At 40.9% G+C, this 20,848-nt stretch overlaps 2 protein-coding genes across 6 annotated transcripts in view; both read left to right on the plus strand.

The window, feature by feature from the left end:
• The first annotated feature begins 1,572 nt into the window (after positions 1-1,572).
• pgm2 (phosphoglucomutase 2) lies at positions 1,573-10,078 on the plus strand. The gene is made up of 13 exons (XM_027282685.1): positions 1,573-1,786; positions 2,959-3,126; positions 3,281-3,472; positions 5,042-5,125; positions 5,674-5,867; positions 6,050-6,239; positions 6,336-6,433; positions 6,982-7,168; positions 7,303-7,396; positions 8,179-8,308; positions 8,399-8,591; positions 9,055-9,188; positions 9,269-10,078. Exons 1-13 carry the CDS (start codon positions 1,712-1,714, stop codon positions 9,369-9,371), a joined length of 1,842 nt encoding a protein of 613 aa, XP_027138486.1. The 5' UTR covers positions 1,573-1,711; the 3' UTR covers positions 9,372-10,078.
• A 337-nt stretch (positions 10,079-10,415) lies between these two features.
• tbc1d1 (TBC1 (tre-2/USP6, BUB2, cdc16) domain family, member 1) overlaps positions 10,416-20,848 on the plus strand; it is a 45,147-nt gene continuing 34,714 nt past the window's right edge. Inside the window, exons 1-2 of one of the 5 annotated variants that reach the window (XM_027282659.1) lie at positions 10,416-10,554; positions 11,383-12,022. In XM_027282659.1, the coding sequence (XP_027138460.1) occupies positions 11,423-12,022 (600 nt within the window). In that variant the 5' untranslated portion in view covers positions 10,416-10,554; positions 11,383-11,422. Of the gene's footprint in view, positions 10,555-10,771; positions 10,873-11,382; positions 12,023-16,139; positions 16,351-20,848 lie in introns of those variants that run through there. The other 4 variants (XM_027282661.1, XM_027282660.1, XM_027282662.1 and 1 more) reach the window with 4 other exon arrangements.

The following is a 20,848-nucleotide window of genomic DNA, read 5'->3' on the forward strand; positions in this document are numbered from 1 at the left end:
TCCTGACTCAAACTAAGAAACAAGACGAGGTGATGCTCACGCAAGAGTGTCACCATGGTGATGTAAATAACCTCATAAATATGTAAACTCACAAAAAAATAAGAACATATGAGGGATCCTGTGTGGATTAGATTAGATAAAACTTTATTTATCCCACAACGGGGAAATTCACTTGTTAACAGCAGCGAAAAATAGAATCACGGAGGGAAAAACACAAGTGTACATATTTACAAAAAGTACTAAAGTAGAATGTGCAGATTTACAAAACAAGTACTTAGGTAGAACATAAACTAAAAAAACAAGAACAAAAAATGGCAATGGGACATGAACAGGAGACTACAACATGATCAGGTAGACAGAAGTTACCTGCAGTCTGATGCTGGCATCAAAGGTGAGACACCTCGTCCCTGCTCGTCCCTGTTTCTTCATCTGTGGACGTAAACGTAGAATACTAGGCTGTGAATAATTCATAAGAATGCTAAACTAACCTGTGTTACACACTCTCCACTGCCTTGAGTTATTTAACCAGTCGTGAGTACCCAGATAGTAAAATACTATTGTCAACAAAATACAAACTCATTCAATATTATAACTAGGGCTGTCAATCGATTTAAAAAAATTAACTAATTAATCGCAAAAATTTCTGTAATTAATCTATCAATAAATGTATCAATAAATTAAATGCATTTTTCTGAGACTGAAGCTTATAATGAATATTTATTTATGTAAAATGATCAAATTAATGTAGAATAAACACAGAGAAAGTATATTTAAATTCATTAATTTTATTGGCTTAAGGTGCACATATGCACAGTGCAAACAGAAAAAAGCCAGAATGAGGAAATATACTGACGAGTGCCACACTCCTGTAGTGTAGACTGGGTGTTTTGCTTTGAGGTGATATGTTAAAGTCATGTTACTTCTGTGGAATTTAAATTCGGATTTGCAAACTGTGCAAATTGCCTTGTTTTTGTCCAACGAGCCATCGGGCAACTTTTTAAAATGAAATGTTCCCCCTAAAAGTCCGTCCTTATCCATCTTTCCGCCATAGACTCTCCTTTAGTTAGGATAGATCATAGACATATATACATAGACTCTCCTTTAGTTAGGATAGATCATAGACATATATACATAGACTCTCCTTTAGTTAGGATAGATCATAGACATACATTTCTTCTTCTTCTAAAGGCTCCACTGCACTTTTACACTGCGTGCACAATTATTAGGCAAGTTGTATTTTTGAGGATTAATTTTGTTGTTGTACAATCTACAATCCAAAAATGTTAACAAACCCTCAAACCTGAACATTTCACATTAATCTATATGTACACCATCATTAGTGTGCAGAATTATTAAGCAACTAAATGAAAAACAAAGATTTAAAATCATTTTAAAATTTACAAATAAACATTTCTGAAATAATTTTTTAAAAAAGACACAAAATGATGACATGGTCAAAATAATCACTTAATAATAATTGTAAGTATTCCCAGTTGTGCAAACTCCCACATTTTGCGGCGACCCATGAAAGCACCAGATGAGAACCTCGTGACGCGTGACGCCGTGCGTGGCTGACGTGCAGCTGCCTCACGCACAGCAGTGCGTGAACATCTTCCGTGTCGTGTCGGATAAACAGTTGAGTGAGTCCTTCCGCCCCGTGTGAGCGTTATTACCGAGCCTGACAGCGTCTTCACTCCGGTACCGAAGCGACATGGAGAACGGTTCGTGCGCAGCTGGTGGCACCGAGCTGGACCGGGAGGTCCGGCTGTGGCTGCAGCGGGACAAGGTGAGAACAGCTGACACATGCAGTGTTACATAAGGGAGACATGTGAATATTATAATAAACTGTGCAATAATATTTAGGACTGTGTGTGTGTGTGTGTGTGTGTGTGTGTGTGTGTGTGTGTGTGTGTGTGTGTGAGAGTGAGAGAGAGAGCTGCATAATTAATTAAACCCTATATAATCATTAGAATAAATGGATCCACCATGTAATGTTAATAATTGATTTATTTTAGGCTCCTCAGCTCAACTAAAAAAAGTAAAGTAAGTAATATAATTCAAAATATGTCGAACATAAATTAAGAAGTGAATGAATGAATGTTTCCTGAGATTGAAAGTTTCATTTCATTTCATTTTCATTTATTCCCTTTTTTTTATAATATATTCCAAATCCAGAACATGCTAAATGTGTCCACAAGGTAAATAAAGTCTCCAGTGACACATGAAAATGAATGTAGGTTTACTTGGTGTTAAAGCAGAGCGGTAATAACTTCCAAATCACTTTGTTTCCACTTGGAAACTTTGTAGGAAAATATCTGAACGTGTGAAATGCGTCTACGAGCAAGTAAATAATTCAAAATGTGCCGAGAATGAATGTTGAGCAATGATCTTTACCTTTTTTTTTCCCCTCTATATCTTCCAAGTCATGTAGTTTATCCTCGAAAACTTTCAAAGGAAAATATTAACTGTGAATTTGGCCTAAAAGCAAGCAAGCACCTACTCGTATGCAGAGAATAAAGTCTGAAATATTCAAGGAAAGTTACCGTTTTTTCCCTAAAATAACTTCCAAATCACTTCCGAGGAAAATACCAGACCTATAAAATGAAGCGTTATCTTCTAGTGTTGGTTTATGTAGTCACCGTTGTATTAAATTCTTGTATTTTGTGCTGTAAATACCTTAATAATAAATATAAAAGCTTCATGTCACATTTCTCTCCCTCCCTCTCTGTGTAATTGCACTAACCGGCATCGAGACATCTGACCAACACAGACCGAGTCATTCACGGCCTTAAATCAGGTCACATTGGAGAAGGGACGCTGCTTCATTAGTCCTGAGATAATTACGTTAATTTGTATAGGAGGAATCATATGGAGCCACTAATTCTTTAGGAATAACTGATGCATTACTGATTTAAAATCTAATATTCTAACAAAACGTGGGCATGCTTTCTTCCCCAGAACCCGAAGACGGTGTCAATGGTGCAGGACATGGTGAAAGAAGGAGCGACGGAGGCTCTGAAGAAATGTTTCTCCTCCAGGATGGAGTTCGGCACAGCAGGTCTGAGAGCCGCCATGGGCCCCGGCATATCCTGCATGAATGACCTCACTATCATCCAGACCACACAGGTCGGTTAATAGATAAACTTCAGCCTCGCATTAGGCATCAAGTCACATGCACGGCCTGACGTGCTCGTTATTGATTCTGCGTGTTCTTGCTCACAACTTCCTGCTGCTGTTGTGAAATATCTTCCGCCGCATGTTCTCTGAATTTCCTCTTTAGGGTTTCTGTCGCTACCTGGAGGAGAGTTTTGGGAACCTTAAGGAGCGAGGCGTGGTGATTGGTTACGACGCCCGGGCTCACCCTCCCAGCGGCGGCGGCAGCAAACGATTCGCCAGCCTGGCCGCGGCTGTGTTCATCAGCCGAGGCGTACCCGTCCACCTCTTCTCTGACATCACCCCCACGCCCTTTGTGGTAATCACTGCTGTAATTTCCTCATTTAGGGTTTTTTTACAGATGATGTAACTCCTTTTTAAAAGAGAAGTATCGTTTTGATGCGTTTACATTTTAAACATTTAGTACCGCGACTGTAAATCAGACCAGTTTGTGAGTGAGACAGAAGCTACGGGGCAAACTCCACTCAAAAAGCACACTTCACCTTCGACAGGTTGCATAATGTACATATGGGTTTAAAACCTGTGAAATGTTAACAGTCACATGACTTTGTGTTTATATAACAAATACATACTGAGCTTCAAACCATAGAAAGTAAGACAAAGCTTATATCTTGTCACCAGGTACAATTATTAAAACATGACAGTGATAACTTTTTTTTTTCTTTTTGAAAAATATGAAACACAAACCAACATAGACAGTCACAAACACAAACAAACAAACAGTGCTGTCTTAGACAAAAAACAACCATAACAACAACAACAACAACAACAGGGGATGGGACCATATCATTCATAAATAAGAGAATCATATATGGTACAAGTATGAGAATTGGGGAAATCCCCCCCAAAGACAGCATCCAGTTTTTACATTCCACCACAGCAGCATCATTAACATCAGGTGCACAGTGACTCAGGTAGCCTGCCAGGCCCTTCAACACGATGGCAGCTAGTCTTGGTCCAATATAAGGACCAGATTCCATAGAAAACCTCAGTCATGTGTCTGGACCTGTATGTTAAGTATTCCATGGGCAACATATCCAAAATAACCTTATGCCACCCAGCTATTGTGCAGGGGTTACAGTCTGTCCACTTCAGCAATATGTTCTTCCTTGCACCAAAAGTGAGAAGAGTCTTTTGGGATGTGCACTTTTCAGTCGTGTCTCTGTCAGTCCAAACAGACACACACCGGGTCTTTTTAAAGTTTAATGTCAAAATTTAAATGATCTACATCTTGCCAGTATTTGTCAATACATCTACACGTCCAGATACAATGAATAAAACGACATTACACTACACATTACACACAATTCTGATTTACTGTCTAGTTTGTGTCTAAACTGGGGAGTACAACTTTTTGAAGTATGCGTGCAGCCACTTATTATATATTTGGCAGTGTTGATGAAGCCAGTGAGGATTTCTGTTTACTCATTTTGTTTGTGTAGTTTTGGTGACTCTTTTCGGTGTTTTTTCGATAGACGATCAGTTCTCTACGTGTCTCTTACCTGGATTTTGTCTCCATGCGTGTCCTGCTGCAAGAAGACATTCACTGAAGTTTATAGCACAGATGTTTGTTTTATAGCGAGGACACAGTACTGTTATGCTTTCTCTAACAGAAGGTGAAAAGATTTGAGTCCCTCAAAGTGATTACAGACTGATCTACAAACATAAACAAGATATTTTTCATGGATGTTGATTACTAGAAACCACGTCACTGTCTGGCTCTTTATGTCGTTTTTCAAGGATTAATTATTCATGTTTATCGACATTTCTTCTGATTTTTATTTGTCACTGTGTTTGCTTGCCACACACAGAATATTCCACATGATCTATGATGATTTTTCTTATGTTTCTCTCCTGCTCATTGCAGCCGTTCACTGTCTCCCACTTGGGTCTGTGTGCTGGTATCATGGTGACTGCCTCTCACAACCCCAAACAAGATAACGGCTACAAGGTAACGCCTTTCACTTCCTTTATTTATTCACTCATGTGTTATTTCTAAAGTATAAAAAAGAACGTTAGCGTTACTGCACCCCGACTCCAGCTCCCCGCTGTGGTTGTGACTTGTTTGTGCGAAGCAATAAAATTACTCAGACTAAAACAATTTACCTCTCCAGTGAACACGATGCTTTCTTCTTTCTTATTTCCAAAGTGGTGTTGATCATTTCTTCATGGCGCCGGGCCCTGAGGAAAAGCACAAACAATCATAGCACTTGGAAAAGCTAGAGGAGGGGAAAGTTGAAAACTCGTTTTCACTTTAACTAGTTGTCAGTTGTCGACTATTTGCTTCATGTACTTTATAAACTTGCGTAGTTTAGCTTGTTTGATTTGTTAGAGCGTGTTCAGTGTAGTGTTGAAACTGTTTCTTGATTGATCCAGCCAACAGAAAGTTAATATCCAGTTGTGTGAGCTTCGTAAATGTGACGCTTTTCCTGGTTTTCTGTGTCTAGACACAACTTTTATTGATATTGGAAATCTTCTGTCGTATCTGTGTTGTCTCAGGTCTATTGGGATAACGGAGCTCAGATTGTGGCTCCTCATGACAAAGGTATCGCCAAGGCCATCGAGGAGAACCTGGAGCCCTGGCCTGAGTCCTGGAACGCGGAGGAGGCCCTCAAGAGCTCCTTGCTCAAAAATCCCTACGAGGACACCAACACACAATATTTCAAGGCCATCCAGAAACACTGTCATCACAGGTGAGCAGCATATAACGTTGGAAACACCTGGGGTCATGACGTAGAACAGGAAAGAACACAGATAATTGTAATAATTATGCTGCAGGCCGAACTAGGACACGCAACACAACATGACACGAGACAAAAACTCAAACAAAACTCAAACAAAGAACACGTTCGGACTCGCACTCCTTTCTTCACAGGGACATAAACAAAAGTTCAGAGGTGAAAATCGTGCACACATCCGTGCACGGCGTGGGCCACGCTTTTGTCCAGTCAGCGTTCAAAGCCTTTGACCTTCACGCTCCGTACGCTGTGGAGGAACAGAAAGACCCAGACCCGGAATTCCCCACCGTCAAATATCCCAATCCTGAGGAGGGAGAGGGCGTCCTGGTATGTTCTGAACATTCACATCGCACGCGTTCATATAAAGCAGGCGTGTTTTTAGTTGAAGTTGTGATGTGTAACGTGTGTGTGTGTGTTTTGCAGACATTGTCGTTTGCACTGGCAGAGAGAGAGGGCGCCACTGTTGTGATGGCGAATGACCCTGATGCTGATCGACTGGCTGTTGCTGAGAAGCAGGAGAGGTCTGAGTTTGTGTTTCTCTATAATAGATAACTCCAACCTTTAACATGTGAACAGTGCTGAACTGAAAGATAGCCGATGGTTATGTTATGTCCTCATTTCACCCCACAGTGCAGAAACTTTACACTCCTCTGCGACAGAGTTTTAAATTTGGGAAATGTTGTTGATCTCTGACTGAGCTCATGGTGGTTATGGAAAGTGGGTTCACCAAAAGAATGAATCAGAACCAGAACCAGTGCCATAGCCAGGAATTTAAAAATACTCAGGTCAGACTACGTCTTGTGAAAACTGAACTAGTTCTGTGAACTTTATCTCCCTGTATCATCGTCTAAACTCTGCTTTAAAGCATTTTATACCAAGAACAAACATTCATTTAATTTCTTTATTGAAATAGTTTTGTTGTTTGTTGTTTTTGCCTGAAGAGTCTTTAAGAGTCTTGTTATCGTAGGTTGTGAACTCCTTCTGTGTCCACTACAGCCCTGATAAGAACACGTCCTCATCATTATTATTTTCCATGACCTCTGTCCCTGCTTCTCTCTCTGTGTGTCAGTGGTCAGTGGCGAGTGTTCAGCGGTAATGAGCTGGGAGCGCTGCTCGGCTGGTGGATGTTCTACTGCTGGAAGCAGCAAAACTCCGACACCGCCGCCGCCGCCGTGAAAAGCCTCTACATGCTGTCGAGCACCGTCTCATCCAAGATACTGCGCGCCATCGCTCTCAAGGAAGGTTTCCACTTTGAGGTAACACGGTTCACGTTTGTTTTTAAAGGAGTGAATCTAAACTGAAGTGTTTGTTTGATCCAGTTTCCAGGAAAAGGCTTTTCAGTAATATCTCAAAGCTCGCTTCACGGTTACTGTTACCATTGTTTGAACAGGAAACACTAACAGGATTTAAGTGGATGGGAAACAGAGCCAGAGACCTTTTGGATCAGGACAAGACTGTTCTGTTTGCCTTTGAGGAGGCTATAGGTATGCACACACACACACACACACACACACACACACACATATATGTATATTAATATTGTACACTGGCATGACCATGCGAATTTGATCCTGATTAATTTGTTGTGGTGTCACATTACGAGAGTTTGTTCGCATAATGATCATCACGATGTCACAAGATGAGTTAATTTGATCCTACAAGTATTCATCTGATGTAAATTTATCTGGGATCAGCTGAAGGCCAAGGACAACTCACTGTTGGAGCGTTAACAAGATCCTTCTGCCAGCTCACAAGATCTAAACTGGGGGCGCGGCTGCTGAGAAATCTTGCTCGATAGCACGAGCCTACTAGAACTACCCGAATTCATAAGAGCTGCGTTATTTCTGTTTCTATTCTGTATTTTTATTTCCTTTCTCTTCTGTAATCGGCAGTAATGGATCGTTTTTGTGTAACCTGTCTAACCCAACAATTAATTCTCTTTTTCTCAGAGCCAAAAGCTCTCTTCGTCTTCTTCAGAGGCTTCCTTCAGCATGTAGTGTGTTTATATTGGTGCTTTAATCTTGTTGTAAAGTGCCGGTTACTTATTAAATCAAGAAATCAATCATTAAAGTGTCAGGCGGGTCACATGAGGTCCTCTGTCTTTGGTATTTCGCTAAACACAAGCTCACATAGCTTAGAGCATTCCTATATAACGTGATTATAACTGTATAATTTGACTCACATGTCTTTTCATGTACTGCAGCTGGAATTTGAAATGCATACCACAGATTGACTGTGTGTTTGTTTATGTGTTTGTGTGTTGCAGGGTACATGTGTAGTCCCTTTGTACTGGACAAGGATGGAGTGAGTGCTGCAGCCATAGCAGGAGAGATGATTTCTTACCTGGCTACGAAAAAGACGAGTCTTTCTCAACAACTCACCGCCATCTATCAGGAGTAAGACACACACATAGGATACGTTACACTCATCTCAAAGAAAACTGCAGACACTAACGCTGTCCCTCTCTCTCTGCTCCTCATGGGCAGGTATGGCTACCACATCACTAAGAACTCGTACTTCATCTGCCACGACCAGGACGTGATCCGCAGTTTGTTCGAGCGCCTGCGCAACTACAGCGGCAAGAAGGACTCTTATCCCGCCGAATGTGGTCGCTTCTCCATCTCTGCTGTGCGAGACTTGACCACCGGCCACGACAGCAACCAGCCCGATAACAAGGCTGTAAGTGCTCACGTGATTTTCGCTCAGTAGATAGAAGCGTTTCAAATCGTGCCTATGATATAACAGAGACTGTACAGATACAGATGACAAACTGTGTCCAATCATAGACAAATTAGTGACACCTAGAGGCCCTCAGGTTTTAACTGAGACCTCCTTGTTATCATGATTTCGTCTGGCCCACATTTGTGTTCCATTTTAATTCCTATTTTTATAACAGTGTATTAAATGACAGTGTGACAATGTCCGACTGGTTACGCTTTAATGATGAACCCACGAGAACTGGAGCCAGAAACCAGAACTGAAGGTGTCAGTGTTATATTAACGGGTTCTGATTTTTAAGCTGTTGCAAAAATATACACTGAAAAAGAATGTGTGAGCTACGTGCTTGTATGCAAATGTGTGTAAATTGAAAACTTTAACTGTACGTTCAACCCATCCTTCTCTTCTTCCTTTCGTGTCTCAGATCCTTCCCACGTCCAGCTCCAGTCAGATGATCACTTTCACCTTCTCCAACGGTGGCGTGGCCACCATGAGGACCAGCGGCACTGAGCCAAAAATCAAATACTACACTGAACTCTGTGCTGCTCCTGGTAACAGGTGGGTAATTAATTACCTATGAATGAATTGTTGTAGCTGTAAATGGTTTCATTATGTCATGTGTTTGTGTCTCTCGACAGTGATGTGGCGCAGCTGAAGAAGGAACTGGATGACTTGGTTGATGCCATCGTTGAAAACTTCTTCGAGCCAGAGAAGAATAAGTTGCAGCCCAAACCCGAGTAGCACTGACTTCACATGCAGGACCAGTTGTGACTAATACCTCGGACCAACAGTCTTAATTACTGCAGAAGGGATTCTCGGTTTAATACAAGCTTCACACATTTCATACCAATTTTAAAGCCAATGTTATTTTTTGTCACTTGGACCAGAGATACTGTTACCGACCAATAAATCTGTCTTTATTTTAATCATGACAAAATCTAACCTCCACTTTACCTTTTGTTTAGCCACTCATCAGCATTCAGAGTTACTCCTGCTGTTTGCTTTGCTGTATTCACATGTAACGCTTGCATTCCACACTGCTGCAGGGCTGCTAACCAAGAAGAGTTACTGATGTTGTAACTTTAAACTAATTTCAGTGGATGTTGTTAAACGTATTAATGTGAAGGTATAACATTGAAAGTGACGGCTTAATATATTTAAAGTTTCTAAATGAATGGCAGATGTGGAAATCCTGTCACTGCAGAGTTACTAGTTTGTAAAATGACCAATCCTAAAAGCGTATGGCGCCACCAAGTGGAGATATTGTAAATGAATCACTTTACATGAGCAGATTATTTTACTTCCAGGTATTTAAGTGATCTCGACTCACTCCAGAAATGTTTAATCAGCAGCTCACCTTCCGCATGTGCCTCATATATTCCAGGATACTGTGCTGAAAATACAATTTTACTCAATAAAAACAGTTTCTAACAAACGTAGAAGAATAAGACACATGTTTGTGTATGTTTATGTGTGCGCAGTTAACCCAGACCCTCATCTTAATCATCATCACTTCGTGCCTAACACTCCAATTCACACTTTAACCCCTGACCCTAACCAAGACGTCAGTAGTGACGTTTTGCTGCATTAGGACAGGTCTTTGGTCCCCCACGAGGAGTGCTGGTCCCGACAAGGTCAGTGTATTTACAAGGACAGGTCTCCAATAGGTACCAAAAACAATCACGCACACATATAGCCCTCCATCCTCCGGCAGCGCACGCATGCAGCATGCACTTGTCATGCCCCATCTGAGTATAGAGAGGAGGGGAGGTCTTCTATATTTAACTCAAAGCAGAGACAGCTCGGGCTGTGTGAAGCTCGCTCTGTCTTTCTCTGTGTTCACGCACACATTCAGCTCATACACTAAAACCTCCGTCGGTTACACTTGAACGGCGCACACATCGGACAGGACTACAGTGGCACGGTAAGGAAGCAGCTGCAGCAGATTAAGGATTTTTATTTTTTAAATGATTAATATATCTATTGTGCACTTTGGGAACAGCGTACCTTAAACGTGCGCGCTTTGGCGTCTGCGCAACCTTGTGCGTAAAAATAACTTGTTCCGTGCGTAAAATGTCAATAACCGGTGAAATCAGGCATGTGGGGCTGCGCTCATCGGAAATAAAACCTCATTCTAACTTCCGTCGCTGTTCTGGTGCAGCACACCGACCTATATTGAATGCTGCACTGTCCCGGCCGGTTTAAGTTGAGGATTTATTTATATTGCAAGGTCAAATATGAGGTGCGTGAACATTTCTCTGTATGTTTTGACTCCATAGCTGGTGTGATGCTTGTTTTTATGTTTTCACTTTAATCATATATTGATTCTAGTGTGTCGACATTGATGATTTTACCTTTTCTCACTCATTTCACACACACACTGCACCTCTGAGTCAGTGATCTTAGTGATATAATGCGTAATTTACGTGCGTTGATCATGTAGGGCTGCTGGATCTCTGTCTCTCCTCTCTCCTCTCTCTCTATGACACACACGACCGGCCAAATATGATCCTCATAGTTTGGCTGTCATGTGTTTGTGTGTCCTTGAGACTGTAAAAGTCTAGGTCAGCAGTCAAGCCATGTGTTTCTGGTTGGGTAAACAACACCAGGTGGTCATTTTGTAGTATCCTCCAAATGACCCTGTGACTACAACACAAAGTGGAGCACACATCCATAAACAGTGTATATCATTCCTGTGGCAGTCCTTTCTCCTATTTGTATAAGAAACTGTCCTCTGAATGATGTTTTGCAGGTAAAAGCAGAGGCACACAGCTGCCTCCGTCCCAACAGCCATGGAGGGACTCTACTTCGAAGTGAAGCCCAGAAGAGATGATCCTCCCAGGCCAGGAAGCTCTGACAAACCCCGTCCTCTCGCGACTTCAAAACACCGCTCATGTCCGTCACTTGCACATCTCAAGTCTTCCTCACCGTGTCCTGAGAAACTCACCTCTGCTAAGAAGAGGGTTGCAACATGGAGGGAAAAGTTAGAGGAAGAAGGAGAGGAGGAAGAGGAGGTACGGTACAAGCTGACATTAATCGGCTCTCTGCCTGTTCACCACCTGACCACCATGGCCATGCTGCCCTGGGTGGTGGCAGAGATCAGCAAGTCACAGCCTGCAGAGGAGCAGGGTGCCGGGTTGCAGTCTGGAAGCCGTTCTACCTGTAATCAGGCAGTTTTTCTGTGTGTGTCAGCGTCATGGGTGCGGTGCGTGTCCATTCTGGGAGATGGAGTTGTCTGGGATCCTCTGACGCACACAGTGCTGTTTGAATGTCGTCCTCACCAGGTGACTAAGTTAATTCACAACAGCCAGGAGCCCAGCAGCTTCGGCTGCCTGCTCAGAGACACACCAAACTGTGCCTGCTACGTCTTCCAGTGCCAGGACAGCACCAAGGTAGGTGTATGTTTAAAACAAATGATATGAGATTAGACATTCAGGCTGTAGGTTTAATATACAGGTATGTAAAGTCACAAACAATAATGGGAAACACTCAGCTACAAAGGCTTCAGCTAAATTGGAGCTCACACTGATGTCTGAACACAGACAGGCTCTATAGAGATGAGGATGTTTTAATGAGGTGCACGTCATAATAAAGCTCTACTCCTCACAGAAGAGCAGCGAGGAAACAGGGATCAGGTAGCCAACAATCGCCTCATATCTAATGACAAAAGGCTGCATCATTATTTATTATGACATCCCACTGTGAGGAACTTCCACCAGGGAGTACAAACAACATAAACACCAACAATCATAACCCGCTCCCCTCACACACACACATTCAGTGCACACTCACTCTCCCGACTGACTCCTAATCCTTTCAACTCTCCTCCACATGGCGTCCTCGGCCGTCAGCCTCTGTGTACTGTAAAGCTGCAGCTGTTGTCCGAGTCAACCCGTAGATATTTGATGACATCTTCATTGCGTGCCATGCCCGACATACCAGAGACCTCAAAGAGCTTGGCCAAATTAGAGAGACGGAGACAAAGCATGGGCTGTCAGTGGTAAATTAATTCAATTGGAAGTCAAAATACAAAAATGTCTGACCTTGACCTAGGTCTGTTTTTCTTGCTCTTCACGTGGTCACATAACAAATACCTGCATACCTGCAGATATATGAACAGCCAGCATGTACTGTATGATGTGTTGTAAATATAACATGTGTACGTATGCTGGCTGCTCATGAGCTGTTATGACTGTGCAGGTATTTGCTCTGTGTGTGTGTGTGCTCAAGTGAAACTAAAAATGAGCTCGCTTTACATTAACCAAGCAGGATGTAGAGACATGTTACTATAGCAACCACTTCCCGTGGCCTAGCGCCTGTTGATATGTGTTTGTTGTGGAGTTTGTGTGTGTGTGTGTGTGTGTGTGGGTGCTGCTTGTTCACTCTCTTCAGCCCTTTCGAGAATGTGATGATGATGTTAGGCTTGACCACCTGTTGCTCCTGCTCTGTCACACTGGACACACACACACACACACACACACACGGACTGAATATGTGTGGGCAGCGTTTGCTTTATTCTTATTAGATGCTGTGCACTTAGTTTTTATTTAAAACAATAAAGGCGCATGAACTGAAAGGAACTACAGTAGAACGGGTGTCGGAAACAACCCTGGCCCTTCAGAAGCAAAACCACACAGGAAACAGTGAACCCACACACACACTCGCAAAAATCACACTCCACCCGCGATTCCTGTCGCTTTCAATTGGGGGAGGTGATGTTAGTTATCAGCAGTTTGTTTACATCATAATTTCATGTGCAGCAGACATTCAAGACAGCTGCAGGTGAAGTACATATTAATATTTACACTTTACCAGTGTTCAAGGAATCTTTATTATCCCCGAGGGGCAATTTGTTGTGCAACAGCAGGATGTAAACAACACATATACAAATGGAACAACCACCATCAGCAGGAGACAAAATCCATGCACATTATGAGCCTGAGAAGTAGTTTATGGAAGTTAAATATAAAAATCTGTGGCCTGAGAAGTAGTTTATGGAAGTTAAATATAAAAATCTGTGCCAGCACAGCCCGAAATTAAAGATGCAGAAGCATTTGTCCAGCTTGCAGTATACATGACAGTACACTATCATGATTCTTTGGGCTGTATCATATTTTGAAAGCTGCGCTCAAATTCAGACACATTACCGGTGTTTTGCTGATGCCTGATCTGAAAAAAAAAACTACCATGAAGAGATTATACTGACTTATTTATTATCCATCTACATTATATCTATTGGTTATGGTTCTGTCCATCCCAGTTCTAACATTTAATATAAAATCAGAGTTTTATGTTCAAAAGCAGTATTTTGAATCAGTAAGGTGATCACAGCATAGGCGTGGATTCATCTCCAGCCAGCATTGTTGGTGGATTTGTACTTGTTGCTGCAATAGTAACTCCAGTAACGCTCTACTTAAACCCCTTTACCATCTATACGAAATAGTTTACAACACAAGCAGATATAAGGGCACCTATACATGTAGACTGGTGTTTAAATAGATAATGAATGTCAGTATAGTAGTATAATAAAATATGTCCTCATAGGAAAAATAAAATAAAACAAATACTGTATGTAAAATAAACACAAAAATGATTTTAATCTTTACACCTGCATTATATTCAGTTTTAAACCATGTGTTTGTATGTAGTGGTTATAAATGCTAAATATGAGAGGTGGGAGTCAGTGTTGCTGACATGATTTCCATATAAAGACGTAGAAAGTCTGTAACAAACAATATTTGTTTGTGGGAAAGTCATGACGGGAAAACGTATCATCTGTGCATCATTTAAACCGTGCAGAGACAAAGATAGAGATCCTGTGTCGTGTCAGGGGACAGAAACTGTCTCAGAGGGTCTGTTTGGTTTCACAGCTGCTCGTGGAGTAACAACAAAGCAACCACTGGGTGTCACCACCGAAGTGGACAAAGTTCACAATGTGTCAGCGTGAACTTTTTACACAGGAATTTGTCTTTGTTGTGCTGTCATATTTGGTAATGACTGATCTCAGTCATATCACTTGTACATATTTGACTGCTTACTCACCGTGTGTGTTTTATGGTTCACCACTGTTTTACTTTCATCACTAGTCAGTGTAACTAGTTGACCTCAGATTAACTGGATGCTAGTTTTGATTTGGCTGTGGTGAGTAAATGACTCACATTGTAACTATTCTCATTTTAGGTAACATGACATTAAGTTTTTAAAATGTTTAATTACACACTAATCACCTTTTTTTCATGCATGTGAAACCGTTTGAAACGATTAGATGAATCAGGCAATAAAGTTTAATCTAAACTAATCTAATTTCATTGTAGTCCATCTTCATTAAATTATCTGTTATTATATAGTAGTTTTTCAATAACGGCTACAACTGTATGATCAAGATGTGAGTTTGACTAGCCCTGAATTTAAAATAATAAAATTAATATAATCAGCAACTGGTGGTGCCTATTAAAATATGGCAAATTTGTTGATTAGATGTGGCCTAATTACAGCATTTTTCTTATTTTTTTATTTAAAGACATGTAAATGAGACATTTAATGACAGTTGCTGGATGGATACACTGTAATCTCCATTGCAAACTACCCAGTTCTGCACTAAGGCTGTGGCTCTAAAGAGAGACGGTTAGTACATTTCTGGGCCATGAGGTTCACTATTCATTCCCAGCTACAGTGCATCATCCCTGGGGTATTCATTTCTTGCTTGACTGGATCTGCCCTGCTGCTTTCATTTTCATTTCTTTTTTCATTTTTTTTTCTTTTCCCCCCTTTTTTCATTTGTTCCTCCTTTTTATTTTTTTATTTTTTCCCCTTTTTTAATTTTTTTTCTTTCCCCTCTATTTTTCCCCCCTTTTTTATTTTATTTTTTTTCCCCTTTTTATTTTATTTTTCCCCCTTTTTTAAGTTTTTTTCTTTCCCCTTTTTTATTTAATTTTTTTAATTTTTTTTCTCTTTTTTCATTTGTTCCCCCTTTTTAATTTTTTCCCCCTTTTTTAATTTTTTTTTTCTTTTCCCTCCATTTTTCCCCTTATTTTATTTTATTTTTTGAATTTTTTTCTCTCTTTTTTCATTTGTTCCCCCTTTTTAATTTTTTTTATGTTTTCTCTTTTTATTTTTTATTTTTTCCCTTTTTTCTTTTTTTTTCTTTCCCCTCCATTTTTTCCCCTTTTTTTGAAATTTTTTCTCTCTTTTTTTCATTTCCCCTATTTTTTTTTCAAAACTTTGGTTGGAAATACTATTTATTCAGATTATCGCCCACAAATATAATAAATCAAAAATGTGAACCCCGTCACGGTGAAGCGGTAAAAAGTCTGCCGCCTAAAGTTTGACTGCCCCGGGACAGGAACTGAGTCCGGCCCGTTCTCTGAACGCATTGGTGGATGTAGCTGCTCCAAGTTAGCCACAGTTAGCTCGGACGTTTGTCAGCTCGCCTTCAAAACAAAAGCATAAAACTTATAGCACGTTAAAGATCCCCATAAAGAAGTGACAGAAGTGTCTTACTTTGAAACTCCAGTGTGTAGTTTGACGTTAACGGCCGGATCCTCGGCTTCACGGGGAGCAACATGAACTTTCCAATGAGATGATTTGAAGTCAGGACGGGGAGAAGTGAAGAGCCGACAACAACAACTCAGGTCTGTGTTTGTTCAAGTTTATGGCGGATGGGATGAAAGCACGATTCCAGCGACTCAACCTGTTCAACGTGAAACACGAACACAAAGATGTAAGTGAAGTGTGTGTGTGTGTGTGTGTGTGTGGCGGTTGGTTTTTGTTCAACAGGTTAGCTGTCGTTAACGTTAGCCACACGGCTCCATGTCTAATAACGTCTTCTTTACCCATTACTGTTTTTATATTAACATGAATTATGACGCTATGTCTTATTTATGAAGGCTCCTTCCTGTGGTCATAACGTCACCATAACCGGTCAAAGACATTATGGGTGGAAAGTGTCAACACTGACTTGTTGCTGGTTGTAAATATTGATCTGAATCTGTTTCTGCTGCAGGCAGCTCAACAAAAAGTGTATTTATATAAGATAATGGTGGAAGGATTTCATTTGAACTGTGGTGTACTTTAATTTATGGTTGGTACAGGTACTTTGATAGGGATCTAAGTACTACACATACTGTATATAAGGTGTATTATTGTTGGTTTATCTGCTGAAAACCATACATACAACATTCTTACATCTTCACTGCTGTTTCTTGATAGATATTAAAGAGTTATTTGACAAAACTTGCCCAAAAAGTTCCTCAAATGTGAATATTTGCAGGTCCCAGTCTTCTCTAATCTAGTTTTGGACTGTTCAGCAGCTTCAGCTCTTTAATATATATTATGGACACCTTTAAGTATTATTTTATAGTCCGTTTTTCAAGATTTCATCTCAATTTTGATGCTTTCGATGAGGATTTGAGTATTATATGTATCATAAATAAGGTGTATTATTGTTGGTTTATCTGCTGAAAACCATACATACAACATCCTTACATCTTCACTGCTGTTTCTTGATAGATATTAAAGAGTTATTTGATTTACTTGCCCAAAAAGTTCCCCAGATGTGAATATTTACAGGTCCTAGTCTTCTAGTAATCTAGTTTTGGACTGTTCAGCGGTTTTATGGACACCTTTAAGTATTTTTTTTATAGATATATCTCAAGTTTGATGCTTTCGATGAGAATTTGAGTATTATATGTATCATAAATAAGGTTTATTATCGTTTGTTTATTTGCTGCAAACCATGGTTCGTGTGTGTGGTTGGGATCAGAACAAAGTCGTCGCATCTTTACTGATATTTCTTATATGTTTTGCAGCTATTCGGTTTTCCTAGATATTAATATTTCCTGCTCATAGTCTTCCATAATAAGTTAGTTGACTCTACAAGCTGTTTGTTGGAGTAAATCCATCACTTTGGACACTTTTCACTACTTTCTTATAGTGTCTGACCGAGTGATTAATTGTGAAAATAATCTGTTGAAAGAGTTCACGCACAGTATCGTCTGTGTCAGAGAGGCGTGGGGAGGATCTCTCCTCCTCCTCCCGTCTCGCAGTGTTGGCCAACATGGTTCATCAATCAGTCAGTCTAGTTGTTATATATATTATATATATTTCTGCTTGTCTGGATGGTGTACATGAAAATCCAGTCTGCTGAGCTGCTGTAAATGTAGGTTTATGCCAGTTAGCTGGCGTGTGAGTGACTCATATCGGTATCACCTCCAGAGTCATTGTGCTTATACCAGGACTTCAGTCCTGGAACAGGAGGCAAGTCATTTTGTGCGGTGTATTAGTCACATAGTCTGACTTGAGATATCGGCTCAGCAGCACATGTGCCACCTTAAAGCCTGGACCTTGAATATCTCGGGGATACTTCTTAAGAGTTTTTGGTCCTGTCAACATACCATCTCTCAGTTTTCTACCTGTGTGTGTGTTACCGTGTTTGAATGAAATGCAGAAATTATCCAGAACCAAGTTGAGAGACTAACTTCCTGAGAATAAACAACCGCAGCCTGTCTCAGCTCGGAAAGTACCCTCGGAAAGCATTTTCAAAAGTGATTAAGGTTAATTATTACCATACATGATTGTAGTGTTTAGATTTTCTGACGTTCCCATTACCTTGTAGTCCTTTGGTCTCACATGCTTTCCACCCTCCCTCTTCATGTGACACACTGTGTGCGCTGTAGTAAAAAACAAGCCTGTAAACTGGAGGCACCTTCCTGTCTCTGTGTACGCGATGGCATGTCCCTGTCAGTCTGCTTTTTATCTGTTTGTCTAGCATTCACTGTTCAACCCGACTGCTTCATCCGTCATCCCGTCACCTAACATTTAAGCTACGGGCCGTCTCAGTCCTCAGAGGTGAGAACAGTCCGTGAACCTTAGAGCCGAGAGTTCAGTCTGACTCAGCACGTTGTCGACAAGCCCCTACATTGTGTCGCCGTTATCACGTTTGAATGAGTTTATCATCTCTGCTCTCGCTCGTCTTTGTGCTGTAAAGTGGCTCCTTAATCCCGACAGAGTGATGTCACTGCGTCGGACTCTCTTGTGTCTCGCCACTTCAGTGACATTTCCTCACCCAACCACCCCTTCATAGAAGAAATATTCCACTTTCACTCATTTTGTGCTTCACTTTCCGTTAGTGATGCCTCTCATCTGTTGGACCTTGAACCTTCTACAACAACTGGCCATGCTCCATAAAGCACAAGACCCAGGCACATGACCAAAGGGGAGTGCAAGAAGTGGGACTTTTTGCTGGCTCGTCATCGTTGTTGCTGATTTTTCAGGGAGATTCCTCTGGAACTTTTTGACCTAACGGCACCTCTAGTCCATTCAGACTAGTTTGCCGACTAGTTTCTACAAAGCATTTAGATCTGGGTGTTGCCTACTGCTGTTTAATAAATGTGGGGCACCCCGGCTGCTCTGTGAACTGGTTTAGGTCGGAGGGATGTCGACAAAACTATAGAATACACTTGTGTGTTTGTTTTTACTGCAGTCTGAAGGAATTCCACCGATAATTTTGTCCTGGGAACTGACTCCGCTCCTTCATCTGCTATCCTCACCTTTGACCCGCTCTCTTTGACAAACATCGAAAAGTTTATTTTGTTTATTGCACTGAATCGCAGCTTCTCTTTTACCGGCGCTACTTGTGTAACTTCCTCCTTTTTTCGAGGTCAGCAGCACCACAGTAGTTCTATTTAATTCTGGCTCGCCTGAGAGAGACACCATGTTTTTTCAATGTTGTTTCTCTGTGAGAGGCAAAGTCGGCGGGTCGCAGCCTGAAGCTGTGTCCATGGGCCTTCCTGTCTCAGAGCAGCCACATGTAAATGCTTCGCTGAACGCCATACTGTGTGTTGAGTGTCTAAACCCTCTCTGTGCTCCCCTTCAGGGCCTGATCCACAACTCTAAATCAAACGTTTCAGCCTGTACACAGCAGTCTAAAAAAGGAAGTTTATAGGAAAGGGTCTGAAATAGCAGAAGTATTGGATTAAGACGTCCAAGAATGGATGAGTTATGATGATGACGTACAAGAAATGTGTCACTTTGCATTCATCATGGTCGGGGGGGGATTCACAGCATCATATGAGTGACAACAGCCATCGATTTTGAGCAAGACAGTTGTTTTTCTCTCCCGTATGAAGCACAGAAACTCTTAGGAACCGTACACAATCCATTTATTATTGGTTGAGATGCAGATTTCTATTGTGATTTATTCATTTTGTCATGGAAAAAGAAACTTCAGGGCCCAATGTGTTGCCTTCAAAAGCTAGCTCTCATTTTTCCTCAACACGATCGCCAATATTCTGTCGAATTACTCATAAATGAACTGACTTCTTGTTTCAGCTCTACTGTCCTTTTTAGGTCAACCTTTGTCTGATGAGGAACCATGACAATTTTGGTGGATTGATGATGTTTGTGATGTTTTTTTTTTGTTCTTTTGTAAACCATGCCACCTGAAAGCGCTCTCATAAAGCGAGACTAAACATCTCGGCCGTCGCTTTCTGCTCCTCTGATTACAAGAGGTCTGTCAACATACCATCTTTCAATTTGTAGTGTCTCAATGAAAACTATATATTTCGAGGTGTGGATGCTGAAGGGTGACATTTACTGCGGCTGAATGAAAGATGCTGCTCGGCAGAAATTCTCCAGAACCGAGCTGACATATAACTTCCTCAGAATAAACAACTGCAGTCTGTCTCAGCTCGGAAAGTACCATGTACCATGACAGGATGGATGGATTGGCATGTTCGTGATAGGTCGTTTTTATATGTATTTGTTTTCTCAAACTCATAATTAGACCACAAAATAAATCTGCTTGTTTTAAACAGTAAAAAAGTAAATAATAATAATATTAAAAAATAGATATATACACATGTATACTAAGCCTGTGTTGAAAAAATTCAGATTTTCCGATTCTGAATCGATTTGCATATTAATTCCTTAAGATCGATTCGTACATCCAAAGATCGATTTGATTAAATAAAAAATGTAATACATTTCCCCCCGGTGAACTTTAATCCCACTAGTCGTGTCATTGAATTCAATGCGTTCAATGGCCATCGGAATGACTATGATGCGTTCTAGAACGTGGGTAAAATGGAAATTCACCGGAAATATAATGAAACTACAGACAAAAGAACACTCAAGGAAAACTCTACAACTACCAGCCACTTCTGTATGTTCTCTTAAAATAACTGAGGCGATTGCGGGTTACATTTGCAAAGATATGCGGC

The sequence above is a fragment of the Larimichthys crocea genome, chromosome X, assembly GCF_000972845.2.
Source record: "Larimichthys crocea isolate SSNF chromosome X, L_crocea_2.0, whole genome shotgun sequence".
In the NCBI taxonomy this organism is placed as follows: domain Eukaryota; kingdom Metazoa; phylum Chordata; class Actinopteri; family Sciaenidae; genus Larimichthys; species Larimichthys crocea.

Coding starts and splice junctions, on each gene's coding strand:
- pgm2 (XM_027282685.1), top strand. CDS start 1,712: ATGGAGAACGGTTCGTGCGCAGCTGGTGGCACCGAGCTGGACCGGGAG. Junction 6,240..6,335: donor AGGAGGGAGAGGGCGTCCTG/GTATGTTCTGAA, acceptor TGTGTTTTGCAG/ACATTGTCGTTTGCACTGGC. Junction 6,434..6,981: donor GTTGCTGAGAAGCAGGAGAG/GTCTGAGTTTGT, acceptor TCTGTGTGTCAG/TGGTCAGTGGCGAGTGTTCA.